Source organism: Plecotus auritus (genome assembly GCF_963455305.1).
Source record: "Plecotus auritus genome assembly, chromosome: 9".
NCBI lineage: Eukaryota > Metazoa > Chordata > Mammalia > Chiroptera > Vespertilionidae > Plecotus > Plecotus auritus.
Genome location: NC_137783.1, coordinates 22,151,507 through 22,166,873, shown reverse-complemented (window position 1 = coordinate 22,166,873; position 15,367 = coordinate 22,151,507). Strand labels below are relative to the sequence as shown.

Genomic DNA, 15,367 nt, shown 5'->3' with positions numbered 1-15,367 from the left:
GTGCTGAGTCAGAGGGCCTGTTTACATTTTAACTTCTGTTGACCACTGGCCTTTTTGAAAGACTGTCCCACCATCCAGAACTACAGCCATGCCTCTGAACCCTCCCCAACTCTGAGTCACCTTCTTCTTCTTTATCTTTTTTACTGGAAGGGCAAAATATAGGAGATATATATTTTTTTTTTTATAATATATTTTATTTATTTTTTTACAGAGAGGAAGGGAGAGGGATAGAAAGTTAGAAACATCGATGAGAGAGAAACATCGATCAGCCGCCTCCTGCACACCCCCTATTGGGGATGTGCCTGCAACCAAGGTACATGCCCTTGGCCGGAATCGAACCTGGGACCCTTCAGTCTGCAGGCCGACGCTCTATCCACTGAGCCAAACCGGCTAGGGCTAGGAGATATTTTTTGTAATTTTCATTTTTAAAATGAAATGACTAGAGAACTTTCCATTTTCTATATATTGCCCACTTACAGTCCTACTCTTATAAGTAGATTATTTGTACAGTTTTCCATTAGCATGTTGTTTGTTTTTTTAATTGATTTTATAGGAGCATTCTGTCTGCCAGTCTCCCTTTAGAGGCAGACCTGGATGCCTATGCCTTTTCTTAATTTATCTCATTTTTCCCACTGCAGATCCTAAATCTGACTCAGGCCTTGAAAGACAACAAGAGTCCCCTGCACCTGGTCCAGATGCCACCTGTGATTGTTGAGACAGCTCGTTCCCACCAGCGGTCTGCTAGCGAGTCCTACACACAGAGCTTTCAGAGTCGGAAACCCTTCTTTTCGTGGTGGTAGCCCAAGAGGCAGACAAGAGTATGTTGTCTGAGACTTGGGCTAGGAGGAAACTTGGGGAGCGGGTTGCAGGAAAAGCCTGAGAAGCCAGTAGAAAGCAGTGCCTGTGAGAGCCCTCCCTCTCTGCTCACCATTCCCCTCAGGGCTTTCCCAAGCACAGGGAGAAGCACAAACAGAGCGACTTGTGGGCTCCCCTGAGTGCTGAGGAAGGCTGGAGCTCCATGGAAGGAGTCCAGATGCCCAGGAAGGAGCATCTGCCTTCCAGCGTCTCCTGAGGGCAGGCTGGGAAATTCCCTTTCCTGGTGAGACCTGGGCTCTGTTGCAATTCCTCATTATATTCTGCATCAGAAACAAATAACAAAAATTTAAATTATTAGCAAAACCCAGGCAGAATCCCAGATTCTTTCAGAAACCTCAAATCCAGACCTAGATTTGCATGGACCCAGACATTCAGGTGCCTCACTCTCATGGACCAAGGCAGCTGGGTTACTCGCAGTCCTGGGGCAGACAGAAGCCGCATCTTTCCTTTGATATTTTGCCAAGTCTTCTCTTTCTCCTCCCACCAGTGCAGTAGGCTGACTAAAAGCCTCCAAATGCAATTTGCGTGGCGGGGGTACTTTTGCTCTAGACCTCCTAGCAGCTCTGTATATGATCCTATAGATCATCTCTGCTCTCTGCTCTGCTAGGGATCCAACCTCTCAAGTGCAGGCCTGCAACCTGCCTATCACTCAGATAAAGGCAGGAGGGAGGACGTGGACTCCCCACCATGTACAAGTGATCCATGTAGCCTCAGTGTATGCTGGGAGCTGTAATTGGTCTATGGGCAAACTTATCCCCGTCTTGCTTTCTGAGTCCTTGGCCCTAGCCATGGGTGATAAATTCCCAGTCCTCTCATTTGTTCCCATTATTTTAGATGTTTCTTTTCTCAACTGTAAGGGGTTCAGTTTGGATTCTGGAGTGGGTCTCAGCTCATAAGAGGACAGGATATTGGGTCCTTGGACTTCTCTTTATGCTACCACTGGCTGCTTGTGTTCTGCCTCCTAATTGGTAGCTGCGCTTTGCTCCCTGACTTGTTCCAGGCCAGATTTTCCATGGCTGCTTGAGAAAAGCGGGGCACAAAGGAGAGAGGCCTTCAAACTGTTCCCCAGTGCCTGTCCAGCTCAGTGCGCTTTCTGCTTCCATTTCTCTCCCCTCAGCTATCCCCTTGCCAGGTGTCCAAGCCCTTTCTACACCAAAGCAAACTGGCCCCCACAAGGGAGAAAAGAGGGTGCCATCAGTAGCTCAGGAGCAGCCCTATGCTACTGGACTCCCAAGTTTCTGGAACCCTGCGATTGGTCAATCAGCTGTGAAAGAAACTATCTTGAAGGTTTGAAAAACAACCAAAGAAAGGGAGCGAGGACTATGTCTTGTGCCCTTTGCTTGCCCAGCTCCTGCCATCCAGGAGACAGAGTAGAGATGTACAGCTCTCTCATAAGCTGGGCCAGGCTGCCCTTCCATCCCAGCCCCTGGAGCCAGCTTATCTTGGGCTTCTATCCAGCTGACGGGAAGAGTCTCTGGGAACTGGGTGTGCATGCCCTGTGGACAAAGGCACAGCTCCCCTGACAATCCCCGTCAGCCAACTTGGACACTAGCCTTGGGGACCATGTGTTTGAGAATGCCTGCCCTCAGACTGCAGGAGCAATAGGGCTCCCAGAAGCTGGAAGGGGACCCAGGTGTGTTTAGCTCTCCACAGACATCTTTGTATAAATATGTGGTAAAGTTGGGCATCAAGAGAGCCTGAGGAGTCTAATGAGGAACCTACTTGCTCCCCGCAACCAAGCAGATCTGCACATTGCCCTCATCCAGACCAGCTCTGTTGGAAGGAAACTGGGTCCAATGTAAGAGGGGGCTGGTCCCAGTCCTGGCAGGTGAGAGAGTGGGAGAGGCATCCTTTCCTGGCCTCTGTTCTCTTTGAAACCTGTACTCAGGTTGCCTTGAATGTGGACTTGGGGAGAGCCAGGGACCCAGAGTGCCAGGGCAGGCTTCTGGGTGGCACTCATGGAATGGCCCAGCCCTCTGCCAGCCATAGGCCCTGTCCCCCAGTGTCAGGGAGTAGGGGCTGGGCTGTGAGTCCTACTGCCTCTTACTGTTCTTATAATGCACTGTAGAAATTGTATGTAATGTATTTAAATCAATGCAAATGTATGAATAACAAGTACAATTCTGACCTTTTTTGTCTAGTTTTCTTTGGTGGAAGGAAGACAATGTAGAATGCAATTTTAAGGACAGAGAACCCTAAGTTTCTGTGAGTTGCTTAAGCCATGGCTCCTGAGTCTATTTCCCTCCAGTGGGGGAAATCCAGACCCTCATTTCCAGTCTCAGTGCTCTGAACACCAAAATTTTTTCATAACTTAAATTTGACACCAAAACTGACCTGAACCATGATGAATCCATAAGTGTGAATATTTGTTGCAGAAATAATTGTTTTGTTATGAGATATTCCCCTATTAGGGATGACACAGTATTTGCACTGACTACTTCTGCAAACTAAAAAAATTCCCAAGTCATCTAGTCACAAAGGTTTGGAAGGAATATGGACCGGTTTCCCTTCTTGGCTATGAGAGGACAGCCCTGCTCTGCATGTGCTTGGAGCACTTTGAGCCCTATCTTCGTTAAAGTGATGGATAATCTAGCAGAGAGGATGGGTGGGCGGGGAGCTGAATGGGAATGGTGTGGTATGCTTCTTTTGAGGATCACCTCAAGGATTTTCAGGCTATGGGAACCTTGGAAAATGGAGGAGCTCAAGAATGATTGGTTCAGCTGTTGACCCATCTCAGGATGGTTGGCCCATGGGGATGAAGAAGCCAGCTGAGGAACTGGCACCCATTACTGTGACTGCAGGCTCACTGCCCACTCTGTAGAGCTGACTGTAATAGCTTTCCCTCTAGTGCTGGCCAGGGGCCAAAAACCCTGTCCTCTCCTGTGGCTCAGGACTGCTGCAAAGATGCTTCCATCTCCGCATCTGACAGCCTCTGGAAAAGGAAGCTTCGGCACAGGGCCTCTACCGGATGGTGGTGAGAAAGCAAAGGAGGCCAGCCCTATTTTCTTCTTCCTAGGAACACACAGCCTTCCCTGCAATGAGCCCAACCCCTCACCCCCCAGCTCCGGAGTATCAAGATTCACACAGTTCTTGGTGCAAATGTTTTTATTTTGACACTTAAACCACAGTTTACTTGTGTGGCCTAACAGGGACAGGGGTGTATGACAGGCTGCTGGATCATGGGTGATAAAACAGGAGGGTTAGTAGCAGGAGTGGTGAGATGTTTGGTCTGAGTGCCTGTCACTTAACTCCCAGGGGAATGTCATGCAGCCCAAGTATAGTGTTAGGTGGGGAAGGGCCAAGGCAAGAACGGTCACTGTTGCTGCTCCTGGTGAGGAATGGGTCCCACACAATTAGAGCTCAGTGGATATCTCCAGTCCTCTTCTGAATTGAGCAGGCCAACAGCAGCATGTGGGGCTGTCTGCCTCAAGTCTCTTCCTCCTTCACCTTCCCGGGCCCTTTGGCCAAAGTCCCTATGATTCCTGGGGAAGATAATGCCATTCCCAGCCCCTTCCCTGGATCAGTGTCTGATTTGATGGAGGTAGCTTGTGGGGCCCGACTTCCTCCAATTCCGGCGGATCCTGGCACTTGTCCTCCTAGTGTTCAGATACTGATCGCTGGAAGCCATCTCTGTGGCACTGCTCTGTGGGTCAGCCAGTGGATCGCAGGGCTCTGGGATTCTGTAGGGAACAAGTGTGGGATAGGCCAACATCAATAGGAAGGGCAGAATGAGGAATAAAGAGATTTTGGTCATGTGAACTATTAAAACACACTGGGACAAAATGAGACCAGGGCTCTGGTCTCGTCTCTGCCCGCTGAGAGCTACACGACGAAGCAAAACTTTCAGATTTCTATAAAGAGAGTAGGACTAGATCAGGGTGTGCAGCATTCAACGTTTCTCCAACTTCCTCATCCTGTACTCATGGCAGACATGGTTAATCAGTCATATGAGACTGGAGGAACCAAGTATCCTTACTAAGGCGTATTAGGTAGTGATTACTAATCAATTGGAGTTGATATGGACCTGATGATCTCAGAAGGCCTGTTCAGGTCTAATGTTCTGATTGTGGGCTCCACAGAAGGCGGTGGAGGAATGAAGCCTAGAGTGTGCCCATAGCAGTTGGTTAGGCCAGTGGTCGGCAAACTGCGGCTTGCGAGCCACATGCGGCTCGTGAGCTGCGGTTTGCCGCTCTGTTGACTAATGAGTTTGCCGACCACTGGGATAGGGGCTTAATCACAAGGAAAAACAACAGCCTGTAATTATTGGAATCGAGAGTCTAGATCAGTGGTCGGCAAACTCATTAGTGGTTTGTGGTTCAGCCATGTGGTTCAGCTCGATCTCGGGGGGGGGGGGGGGGGGGGATGGGGAGGAAGGGGAGGATCCCTGTTCCTGGGCTAGCAGTGATCTAAGCAAAGAGATGGATGACTAGGGAAAGTTTGGGATAAAGTTTCTAAACAACTGTTAACCTTTGTTGCCTCTAGAGTACTTTCCTATGCTATATTCTCTGTAATTCCAGAGCCAAGATATTCATCAGGCTGACTTTTGAATGTTAACTGTTCTTTAACAGATAAATAGTATTTTTCCCCCCTTCCAAACACTAGTCCCTCCTAAATGGTTAAGAATCACTGTGAAATAAGGTGGCACTGATAGGATCCTGGCACCCCTTCCCCTGGGAGTTCACACGGTCATATATGACTCCAATACAACCTTTTAAGTGCCAACCATGTGGTAGGTAGACCTTACCACAACCCCAATGGTAGGCACTTTGCAGTGAGGCTGGGTCAGTAGCTCCAGGCCCCACAGCCAGGAAATGGTGAATGGGCATCATCAGTGCTCTCCCTCCCTCAGCCCTCCACTCCCAGGAACCTACCTGAGCCGGCTGCAGTGATGTAGCGAGTGGCCCAGGGATTTCTGCCTTGGGGGCCTCTTTCTGCGCAGCCTCCTCAAGGCCTCTGCCACACGGTGGTCCCCTGCACACTCCCAGATGATCTGTGCCCGTTCCTCTGCCAGCTGGTCCCCGCTGCGCTGAAACAGACTCTGGATCTGCAGCAGCTCTGCGTCCTGGAAGATGTTGGCCGAGGCCTGCTTGCGGCCCCGGGCCTCAGTGGGGGCCTGCCAAGGGAGCGGCTCACTCACCACAGAGGCTGGGGTGCCCATTCTGGGTGCTCTGAGGAAGGAAAGCATGGAGATCAGCAGCTCAGCAGGCCCTTCCCAAACCTGGGGCTCCTGACTAATGCAAAGACTTCCGGTGTGTCTGTTCTTCAGGAGCCAAGGTAAGGTAAGTCTTAAAATCACACTGATTTTCCATGGCAAATGATGTTAATAATGACAGCCAAACTTTATTATAAAGTGCTATGTGTCTGACATGTGGAAATTTAAGAGTCACAGACACCTCTGAGGTAAGTGTTGTTTATCCCCACCTTACAGATGAAGGAGTGTGACTCAGAGGTTAAATGACTTCCCCACAGTCACAACGCCCCATGTAGGTGCAGAGCCAGGAGAACAGGTCTGTCTGGCTCTAAAGTCCAGGCAGACCCCAGGATACCCAGGTCTTTTTTTTTTTTTTAATATACTTTATTAATTTTTACAGAGAGGAAGGGAGAGGGATAGAGAGTTAGAAACATCAATGAGAGAGAATCATTGATCAGATGCCTCCTGCACACCCCCTACTGGGGATGTGCCCGCAACCAAGGTACATGCCCTTGACTGGAATCGAACCCGGGACCCTTGAGTCTGCAGGCCGACGCTCTATCCACTGAGCAAAACCAGTTAGGGCATGGATACCCAGGTCTTAATAACACCAGCAGCAGCAGTTGAAGTGTGGTGAGTCAGTGTGTTACACACCACTGTAAGAGCCATATTCACCTGGCATCGTTGAAATGTGAACACAGCAGCCCTATGAGGTAGGTCCTTTCACCCTCCTCACTTCACAGACGAGGAAACTGAGAAAGAGAATGCAGATTTCTGATGGTGAGGCCCAGGCTCTACAGTACAGAAATAGAGGGGTTGTGGAGCTGGGTTGGAATCCCACTTCTGGCTGCCTGCACCACTTACTGGCTGCTAACCTCCGCTCGCAGCTCCTTCCTGTGTAATTGTATCAGCTGTACTAACTAGTACCTACTTCTTAGGTTGCTGTGAGGACTGAATGAAGGCACACAGAGCTTTAAGAACAGTGCTCAATGTTCTATTCTGCTTTTCCATCCATAAAATTGACAAGAGTTATCCCACCTATCTTCAAGAATCTCAGGTTGAACCAAGTCCATACAGGATGAGGCAAAGGTAGGCTTACAGCTGTTCGTATGGGAACTAATACAGTAATTAATAAATAATATAAGGAAAAACTCTGTTTCTCGTACTCACAACTGTAAACCTACTTTTGCCCCACCCTGTATAATTTAGCAAACAGTATGAAATAGACCACTCAGATCTACCGTACAAAGGACCACTGAGAGGGGCAGAAGAAGCTACAGGGTTAGAATACTGTCAGGGCAGAGGCTGAAACTTACAAGAAAACTGATAAAAGTTACACTCATGTCAATGTCCTCCCACCAATATCCAGGAAATAAAAATTAAATCATATTCCTCAGTTCTAGATAGTTCACACTGAATAAATAATAAAGGCATAAGAAGCTCACCCACCTTATCCTTGTTTCTGGTACAACCTGAAAAAGGCATGGTATTGGAAAACAAGGAGACAAGAAAGACCAAGGACTTTGGCATTATGCAGAACTGGGTTTGTATCCCAGCTCTGCCTCTTGCCTAGCTGAGACCTTAGGCAAGTTAATCAACCTCTCTGAGCCTGTTTGCTTAACTGTCAAATGGAGCCAAAACCACTTCTCAGGATTGGTGTAAATGAGTCTAGTATGGTACCAGGTGCCCAATAAAAGCTAAATAAATGCAAATGCCCCTCTTTTTGGCTTCCTTGACTTTTGTGTTGGGTCAGAAGAGTGATGTGGTAAGAGTTCTTCCTCCAAGCAGTCTAGCCTGAGCCAGTTGAGAGCCTGCCTTGTTCCCTCTGCCCCTCAGCCCTGGGCCTAATGGGGAAGGCCTGGTTACTAAGTCAGACCTCATTCCACAGCTAGCTTCAGAGACAGCTGTCAACCAGCAACCAGCTTGAAAAGGAGACAGGTAAAATGCACATGGTCACTGTGAAAAAAAAAAAAAAAAAAAAAAAAAGAGCAAACAATAGAATCATAAATAAAAGCACTACTGGTTTCCTATCCTCAGCTCACTTGCAAAAATAATCCTTACTCTCACCTGCCTTTTGTTCTCCAGAGAATTTGAGCCATCTCTTTTTTTTAAAATAAATCTTTATTGTTCAGATTATTACAATTGTTCCTCTTTTTCCCCCCATAGCTCCCCTCCACCCGGTTCCCACCCCACCCTCTGCCCTTACCCCCCCTCCATTGTCCTCATCCATAGGTGTACGATTTTTGTCCAGTCTCTTCCCGCACCTCCTGAGAACTGTCAGTCCACTCCCTTTCTATGCCCCTGATTCTATTATATTCACGTTTATTCTGTTCATCAGATTTTTTATTCACTTGATTTTTAGATTCACTTATTGATAGATATGTATTTGTTGTTCATAATTTTTATCTTTACCTTTTTCTTCTTCTTCCTATTCTTAAAGAATACCTTTCAGCATTTCATATAATACTGGTTTGGTGGTGATGAACTCCTTTAGCTTTTTCTTACCTGTGAAGCTCTTTATCTGACCTTCAATTCTGAATGATAGCTTTGCTGGGTAGGGTAATCTTGGTTGTAGGTTCTTGCTATTCATCACTTTGAATATTTCTTGCCACTCCTGTCTGGCCTGCATAATTTCTGTTGAGAAATCAGCTGACAATTGTATGGGTGCTCCCTTGTAGGTAACTGTTTTTCTCTTGCTGCTTTTAATATTCTTTCTTTGTCTTTTGCTCTTGGCATTAAAATTATGATGTGTCTTGGTGTGGTCCTCTTTGGATTCCTTTTGTTTGGGATTCTCTGCACTTCCTGGACTTGTAAGTCTATTTCTTTCACCAGGTGGAGGAAGTTTTCTGTCATTATTTCTTCAAATAAGGTTTTTAGTATTTTGCTCTCTCTCTTCTTCTGGCTCCCCCATAATTCGGATGTTGGTACACTTGAGGTTGTCCCAGAGGCTCCTTACACTATCTTCATAATTTTGGATTATTTTTTCTTTTTGCTTTTTTGGTTGTGTGTCTTTTGCTTCTTTGTATTTCAACTCTTTGACTTGATTCTTGCGATCCTCTCGTCTGCTGTTGGATCTCTGTATATTATTTTTTATTTCAGTCAGTGTATACTTAATTTCCAGTTGGTCCTTTTTCATATCCTTGAGGGTCTCGCTGAATTTATCGGCCTTTTCTTTTCTTTTTTTTTTTTTTAATATATTTTATTGATTTTTTACAGAGAGGAAGGAAGAGGGATAGATAGTCAGAAATATCGATGAGAGAGAAACATCGATCAGCTGCCTCCTGCACACCTCCCACTGGGGATGTGCCCGCAACCAAGTTACATGCCCTTGACCGGAATCGAACCCGGGACCCCTCAGTCCGCAGGCCGACGCTCTATCCACTGAGCCAAACCGGTTTTGGCTTTATCGGCCTTTTCTAGAAAATTCTTGAAAAACCTTATAACTGTGGTTTTGAACTTTATATACAGTCGTTTGCTTTCCTCCATTTCTTTCATTTGTGACCTGTTTCTTTGTCTCCGCATTTTGGCTGCTTCCCTGAGTTGATAGAGTGGCTTTGTGTGCTAGGTGTCCTATAGGGCCCAGTGGCTCAGGCTCCCCAGTTACCTGAGGTGGACACTCTTGGTGCACCCCTTTGTGGGCTGTGTGCACAGTCTTGTTGTAGTTAAGCCTTGATTGTTGTTGGTATCACTGGGAGGAATTGACCTCCAGGCCAACTGGCTATGAGGATCAGCTGTGTCTATGCTGGGAGAACTTCTGTGCTGGAGACACCCTTAGAGACAAGACTTGCAAAAGTCTCTGTGCACAGCTTGGATGGGGTGGAGTTTCAGGGCTGAGCAGACAGCAATGGCTTCCCATCAGCCCTGCCCTAAGAGGCCCTCCCAGGTCTCAGTGTCCCGCGGTAATCTCTGTAAGCACCTCTGAGAGAAAGCTGCCCTCGAGTTTCGCCCGCTGCCAGACAGTCCAGTTTCTCCCCAAATGAGTCTGGGTCCCCAGAGTCTCGCCCAGAACTGGAGTTCAGAGCAGTTGGGAGCCATTGTCTCCCTCCCGATTGAGAAAGCTAGCCACGTACTCAGTTGCCAGCCCTCTCCACGTGCACCTCTGTACCTCTGCCTTCTGCAGCTCCTCTGAGTCTCAGTGTGCTTTTCTCTTTCCTTCTAGTTGTAGAATTTCCACTCAGCCAGCTTTCCTGTGTTTCTGGATGATGTCGTTTTATCTTTTAGTTGTAGTTTTGAAATTGTTGTGCAAGGCAGCAGTTTAGGTGTTTACCTATGCTGCCATCTTGGTTTCCGAGCCATCTCTTCATCCCATTCAGACTTCCCAGATAATTATTGTCCCTTCCTTACCCTGGCCTTCCCTCTTCCTCACCTCAATGGCCACCTCCTGATTCCAGTAATTTCTACACTCCACTGTCCTAGTTTCTAGGCCTTCTATCATAAGAACTTACTCTTTTTAAAAATATATATTTTTATTTCAGAGAGGAGGGGAGAGGGAGAGAGAGATAGAAACATCATCAGCTGCCTCCTGCACACCCCACACTGGGGGTCAAGCCCGTTATCCGGGGCATGTGCCCTGACAAGGAATCAAACCATGACCACCTGATTCATAGGTCAACACTCAGCCACTGAACCACACCAGCCAGTCCCCACTCTCTTTTTTCAAAAGATCTAATAATGAAAATAAACCTACAAAAGACTTTCAAATAAATTCATAAAAATTATACTTGTTATCTGGAAAATAATCTTAAAACCTGCCTCTTCTTAGGCACTATTATGGGAATCCAGTAATATATGTGGTAATTAAACTCCCAGAGATAGATGATATAAATATACTGTGATCAGGAAACAGTCACCAAGTAACACTTACAGGCTGGTAAAGAGAAGTCAAAGCTAACTATGGAGCATTTATTCTGTGTCAGACAATACGCATAATATAATTTCATCCTTAAAACAATTCGAGGGGCCAGGCACTGTTAGCCTCACCCCAGTTCACAGAGAAGCAAAGGGAAGCTGAGACACAGATATAAAGCAGGGACTCAGCCAAGGCCAGAACCTAGTCTGACTGCAGCCCAAGCTTTTAAGCAACAGAGGTGTCTTCACAGCCAAGCAGCTCAAAGCACATTTCTTCCCATTAGTCTGTGAGGAGTGCCAAGTCACAACGGGGAAACCCCACCAGTAGCAGGGGGAGAAAGAACACTGGATATCCCAGTTGGAGGCAAGGGTGGGGTGTGGAATTTATTTTAATCTTTTCAATAACATCAGGGCCGTTCCCTGGGTGACAGGCTGCCTCAGCTTTGAACTCGTGGCACTCTGAAGAGGAAGATCCCCAGCTTCCACAGAAGGAATCTGGAACTGTAACCCAACCCAGGGCACAGAGCTATGTCTTAAGAGTTAGTTAGAGGACTGGTTTGAGCCTCAGTTCTGCCACTCAGTGGCTGAGAGGCCTCAGGGATTCTGTGGCCTGCTTCCCTCTTCCATCTGTGAGAAGAACAGGTTGATGCTGATGGTCTCTGAAGGCCTGTACCAGGGTTGAGAGTCAATGATTCCATGACAAGGCTAGGTCTGAACGAAGAAGAGCCTACGAGCAACATGTGTGGACAGGTCTGGCTAATTAGGTATCAGAAGACTCCCCAACCAGTAGCTCCCCTTCTCAATCTTCCTGGAGGTCAGACACTGTTTTGCTGCTGTGGGCTGTGGGGTTAGGGTCTGGTAGAAGACAGAGAACTCACTGCTCTAAAGCACTCTAATGACCTAGGCTGGCTATAGCCAAGCCTGGGGCAGACTCCTGGGGCATGTCCCCTCTCTCAAACTCAGACAATCTCACCCTCTTCTTGAGAGACTGGCAACAGGATCAAATAGCAGCAGCTGCCTCAAGGAGGAAATGGCTTGGAGCCTGACTTCCCAGATAGTCCCAGCCACCTCTGCCAGGGCTGCAAGGCCCTACAAGGCCCTACAAGGCCCTACTTCCAGCTGCCCAGTTACAGTGAGTTACAAATGCACCAATGAGAAACCATCTGAAAGAGCCTGAGCCTCTAGCCTCACCATACCTTCTATGATCCTGTGAAGGGAAGGGGGGCACCTCTAGATTTTGAGGACCCTCACTCTTGGCTCTGCCTCTCACCCTGAGATTCAGACAGCAGAGTGAGGCTGAGAATAAAAATTGGTGGATATCAGGTAGGATTAGATTATAAACTTGGGGAAAACTGAATCACAGCACTTTTGTTATCAGAAGAAACTTTTCCTGTCTCATTCAATGTGTTCAATAGTTACTTCCCCCTCATTTCCTGGACAAGACCTGCATCCAGGAAAGTCAGTATATACTTGAACAATGGTACTTTTTAAACTGGAAAATGAAACCACAGGGCTATTAAAAGATTACAAATGAATCTTTCAGAGCTGACATTAAAAAAGATAAGCATGGATCTGTGAGCAAATGAGTAAAGACTAATTGCAAAATACTTCAATTTGATACAAACAAGGTTAAAAATGAACCCCCAAGTGAATGCCAAATGTTGAACATGACAAAGTTCAATTCGTTTTGAAACAGACAATAAAGGAACTATAGAGCTCTAACAAAGAAATATATTTAAAAAGTGACTCACCATGTAATGATTTGCAATTTATAAATATTGCAGTCTTTGCTATGCATGAAGCTCCGTTTAGACACCTATCTATGCTCATCGTGGTCTCAGGGTCGTGGAAAATAACCATGAGAGGCAGAACACAGTTGTGCGAACTAGGCAGCAACTGGCTCCCCACCAGGCTCCCTCCTCCAGATAACCCTGTTGGTGCTAATAATCTGCAATCGGAGGCCAAGGGTCTCTTAGAAAAAGAACTGGAGGCTCTGGCCCAAGGCCCAAGTCAACACTGTGGCCCTGGCCTACTTCCTTGGACAGACATGCCACTGGACAGCAGCCAAAATCTGTGGCTCCTCAAGTGGGAGGCCCAATCCAAACGCTGTGTGGGCCCCCCACACGGAAGAGCCTAGTCTCAGGGAGGCATGCCTGAGCAAAATGGACATACGTTGGCCTCCAAATCTCTGTCCCAAAAGGTTTGAGAAAGGAACTGGACCCTTCCCCCAGACCAAGTCTCAGATATGGCCTGGGGAAAAACAAACAAACAAACAAAAACTACTAGATCTAGGAATACCTTTTCAATAGTTCAAGAACCTTGAATTCTGGCTGTACCACTGATAACTGGGTGACCTTGGCAAGCCTCAGTTTTCCCCTGCTTCAGTTTGTTCATTGTCAAAATGGTGAGAAAAAATAACCCTTAATGGGATAAGGGAGATGAAGTATGCTGAAAGTATCCATCCCAGTACATTATGAATGAATGGTATAAAGGAAAGGGCTTTTTAACCACCCATTTTCGTCATCACCACTATCATGAAACTCCATCAAAAGGGGCCTTCACTCTTGGGAGAAGAGGGTGAAGGGAGAATGGAGTAACCTGCGGATTTTTAAATCATCGCTGCTGTTGAGGCACCTTGCTCCAAAACAAGTCCAAACCAGCACTTTGAGAAGAGTAATCTCTTTAATCCTCATGACACCCTTCTGAGGGGGTACTATGGTTACACCCATTTTACAGATGAGAAAGCTAAGCGCAGGAAGGTTAAGTCACAGGTAGTATGTGATAAGGCCAGGATATGAACCCAAGAGGTCTGACCCCAGCTCTCGCTCTCATCTAGTTATTTTTGTTCCCACCAGAGGGTGCCAAGGACTGCAGAGGAAAGACCCAGGAGGCTCTGAACCTTTTCGGAGCCTGCTATCTGCTTCTACCGGTTTTGGAAGGCGGAGGGATCGAAAGTCATGTTTCCCCAGCCAGCCTCTGTGCCATCCGCACTCCATGGCCCCGTGGGGAATTAGAGTGATTACTCACCAAGCTGAAGGGCGGCGCCGACAGACCTCAAATCGGGATGGGGCAAGCTAAGATGCGCCTACCCCAACCCCTGCCGCCTTTCGAAAGGGCGGGCGCAGCTCTGGGCTTCTGCCGCGAAGGTGTCACTAGGACCAGGAGGCATCCACCAACAGGACAAGAGCTTGGGAGGGGGTATCCTGGCCGATATCACACGGCGACAACCCCAGCACAGGTCGGTCCCCGCGACTTAGACGTGGCGCTTCGCACACGGGCCCTAGGTGTATCTGGGGTTCAAGTCCGCCGGCACCCCAGTTCTGATGGCTCGCCCTCCCGCCCGCTCCCACCAAGAGCCGGGTCGCAGACCTACGTACCTGACTGCCGTGGCCGGCCAGCTCGGTCACAACCACGGCCCCAAAGCGCTCCCTGGAACAGCCAATCCTCAGCCGAGCCTTGTGGGAGCTCCAAAGCGAGCCTTCCAAAACCGAACGCGGCGACTCCGTGGGCCAATCAGCAGCCACAGAGGGGTGAGGGGCGTGTTCTGGCTCCTCCCCCTTCCCTCCGCGGCCTCGAAACCTAAGTGCGAAGATTCCCGGGTCCAATCAGAGACGGAGCAACAGCGAGGGGCGTGCCCGCCCAGGTCCCTTCCCTTGGCCCCCCAGCCGCTCTTGCGTCTCGCTGGGAGGTGCCCCGCTTTCATTGACGTCAGTCCCCGGGAGAACGCGGTTTTGCTGGCTCGGGACCGGGGTGGGGCCGCATTCCTGCCCGGGGTTGCGGCAGCGGCGGGCCCTGCAGTGTACACGTGATAGGTGCCCCCTCCCCTGGGCCCAAGGCCTGTGTGCACAGCGCCGGTTCCTTGCAGCGTGTGGCCCGCAGCAAACAGACCTGCAGCTCCTTATGCTCACCTCCCCAATACTTACGTTCTGGTTCCAGCTTTGAGGGACAGAAATGGACAGTAAGTGCGGTGGTCGGACCGTGGGCTTCAAAGCCAAAATGTCTTGATACGAATCTTGGATTGGCTGTGCAAACTTGGGCCAGTTACCTAAATGAGACAGTAATTTAAAAGGTTTATTCATTCGACCGTGGTCCACAAGGATCCACCCAGTCCGAGTTTCTTGCTGGGCAGTGAACTGGACACACCCATAAGCCCCTCTCCTGGGGGAATTTACAGTTTAGTAAGAAAGGCAGGTATTAAAAATCCTAAAACATTTAGTTGTTATTACAATTGTGATAAATATTATGGGAATAAGAGTGTAAAATGGAGGAACCTAAACTCTCTCTGGGAGGTCCTGCAAGGCAGAAGTAACATTTAAGCTGAGATACGAAGTTGGTCACATGAAGAGGGACTGGGAAAAGTGTTTAAGGAAGAGAGAATAGCATGTGCTAAGGTCAGCAGGTAGTTTGACTAAGGAAGACTTGAAATGAGGCCTGGAGTAAGGCTAGCAAGGG

The 15,367-nt window shown here is 48.1% G+C and overlaps 2 protein-coding genes across 4 annotated transcripts in view; one reads left to right on the top strand and one right to left on the bottom strand.

Annotated features, from left to right (window-relative positions):
• PI4K2A (phosphatidylinositol 4-kinase type 2 alpha) overlaps positions 1-3,003 on the top strand; it is a 30,975-nt gene extending 27,972 nt beyond the window's left edge. The window contains exon 9 of the mRNA XM_080642352.1: positions 639-3,003. Coding sequence (XP_080498478.1) covers positions 639-800 — 162 coding nt within the window. The 3' untranslated portion in view covers positions 801-3,003. The remainder of the gene's footprint in view (positions 1-638) is intronic.
• A 966-nt stretch (positions 3,004-3,969) lies between these two features.
• AVPI1 (arginine vasopressin induced 1) overlaps positions 3,970-15,367 on the bottom strand; it is a gene marked incomplete at its 5' end in the record, with an annotated part of 29,871 nt that continues 18,473 nt past the window's right edge. Inside the window, 4 exons of one of the 3 annotated variants that reach the window (XM_080641527.1) lie at positions 3,970-4,556; positions 5,748-6,044; positions 14,293-14,494; positions 14,839-14,960. In XM_080641527.1, the coding sequence (XP_080497653.1) occupies positions 4,397-4,556; positions 5,748-6,034 (447 nt within the window). In that variant the 3' untranslated portion in view covers positions 3,970-4,396. Of the gene's footprint in view, positions 4,557-5,747; positions 6,062-13,942; positions 14,495-14,838; positions 14,961-15,367 lie in introns of those variants that run through there. The other 2 variants (XM_080641528.1, XM_080641526.1) reach the window with 2 other exon arrangements.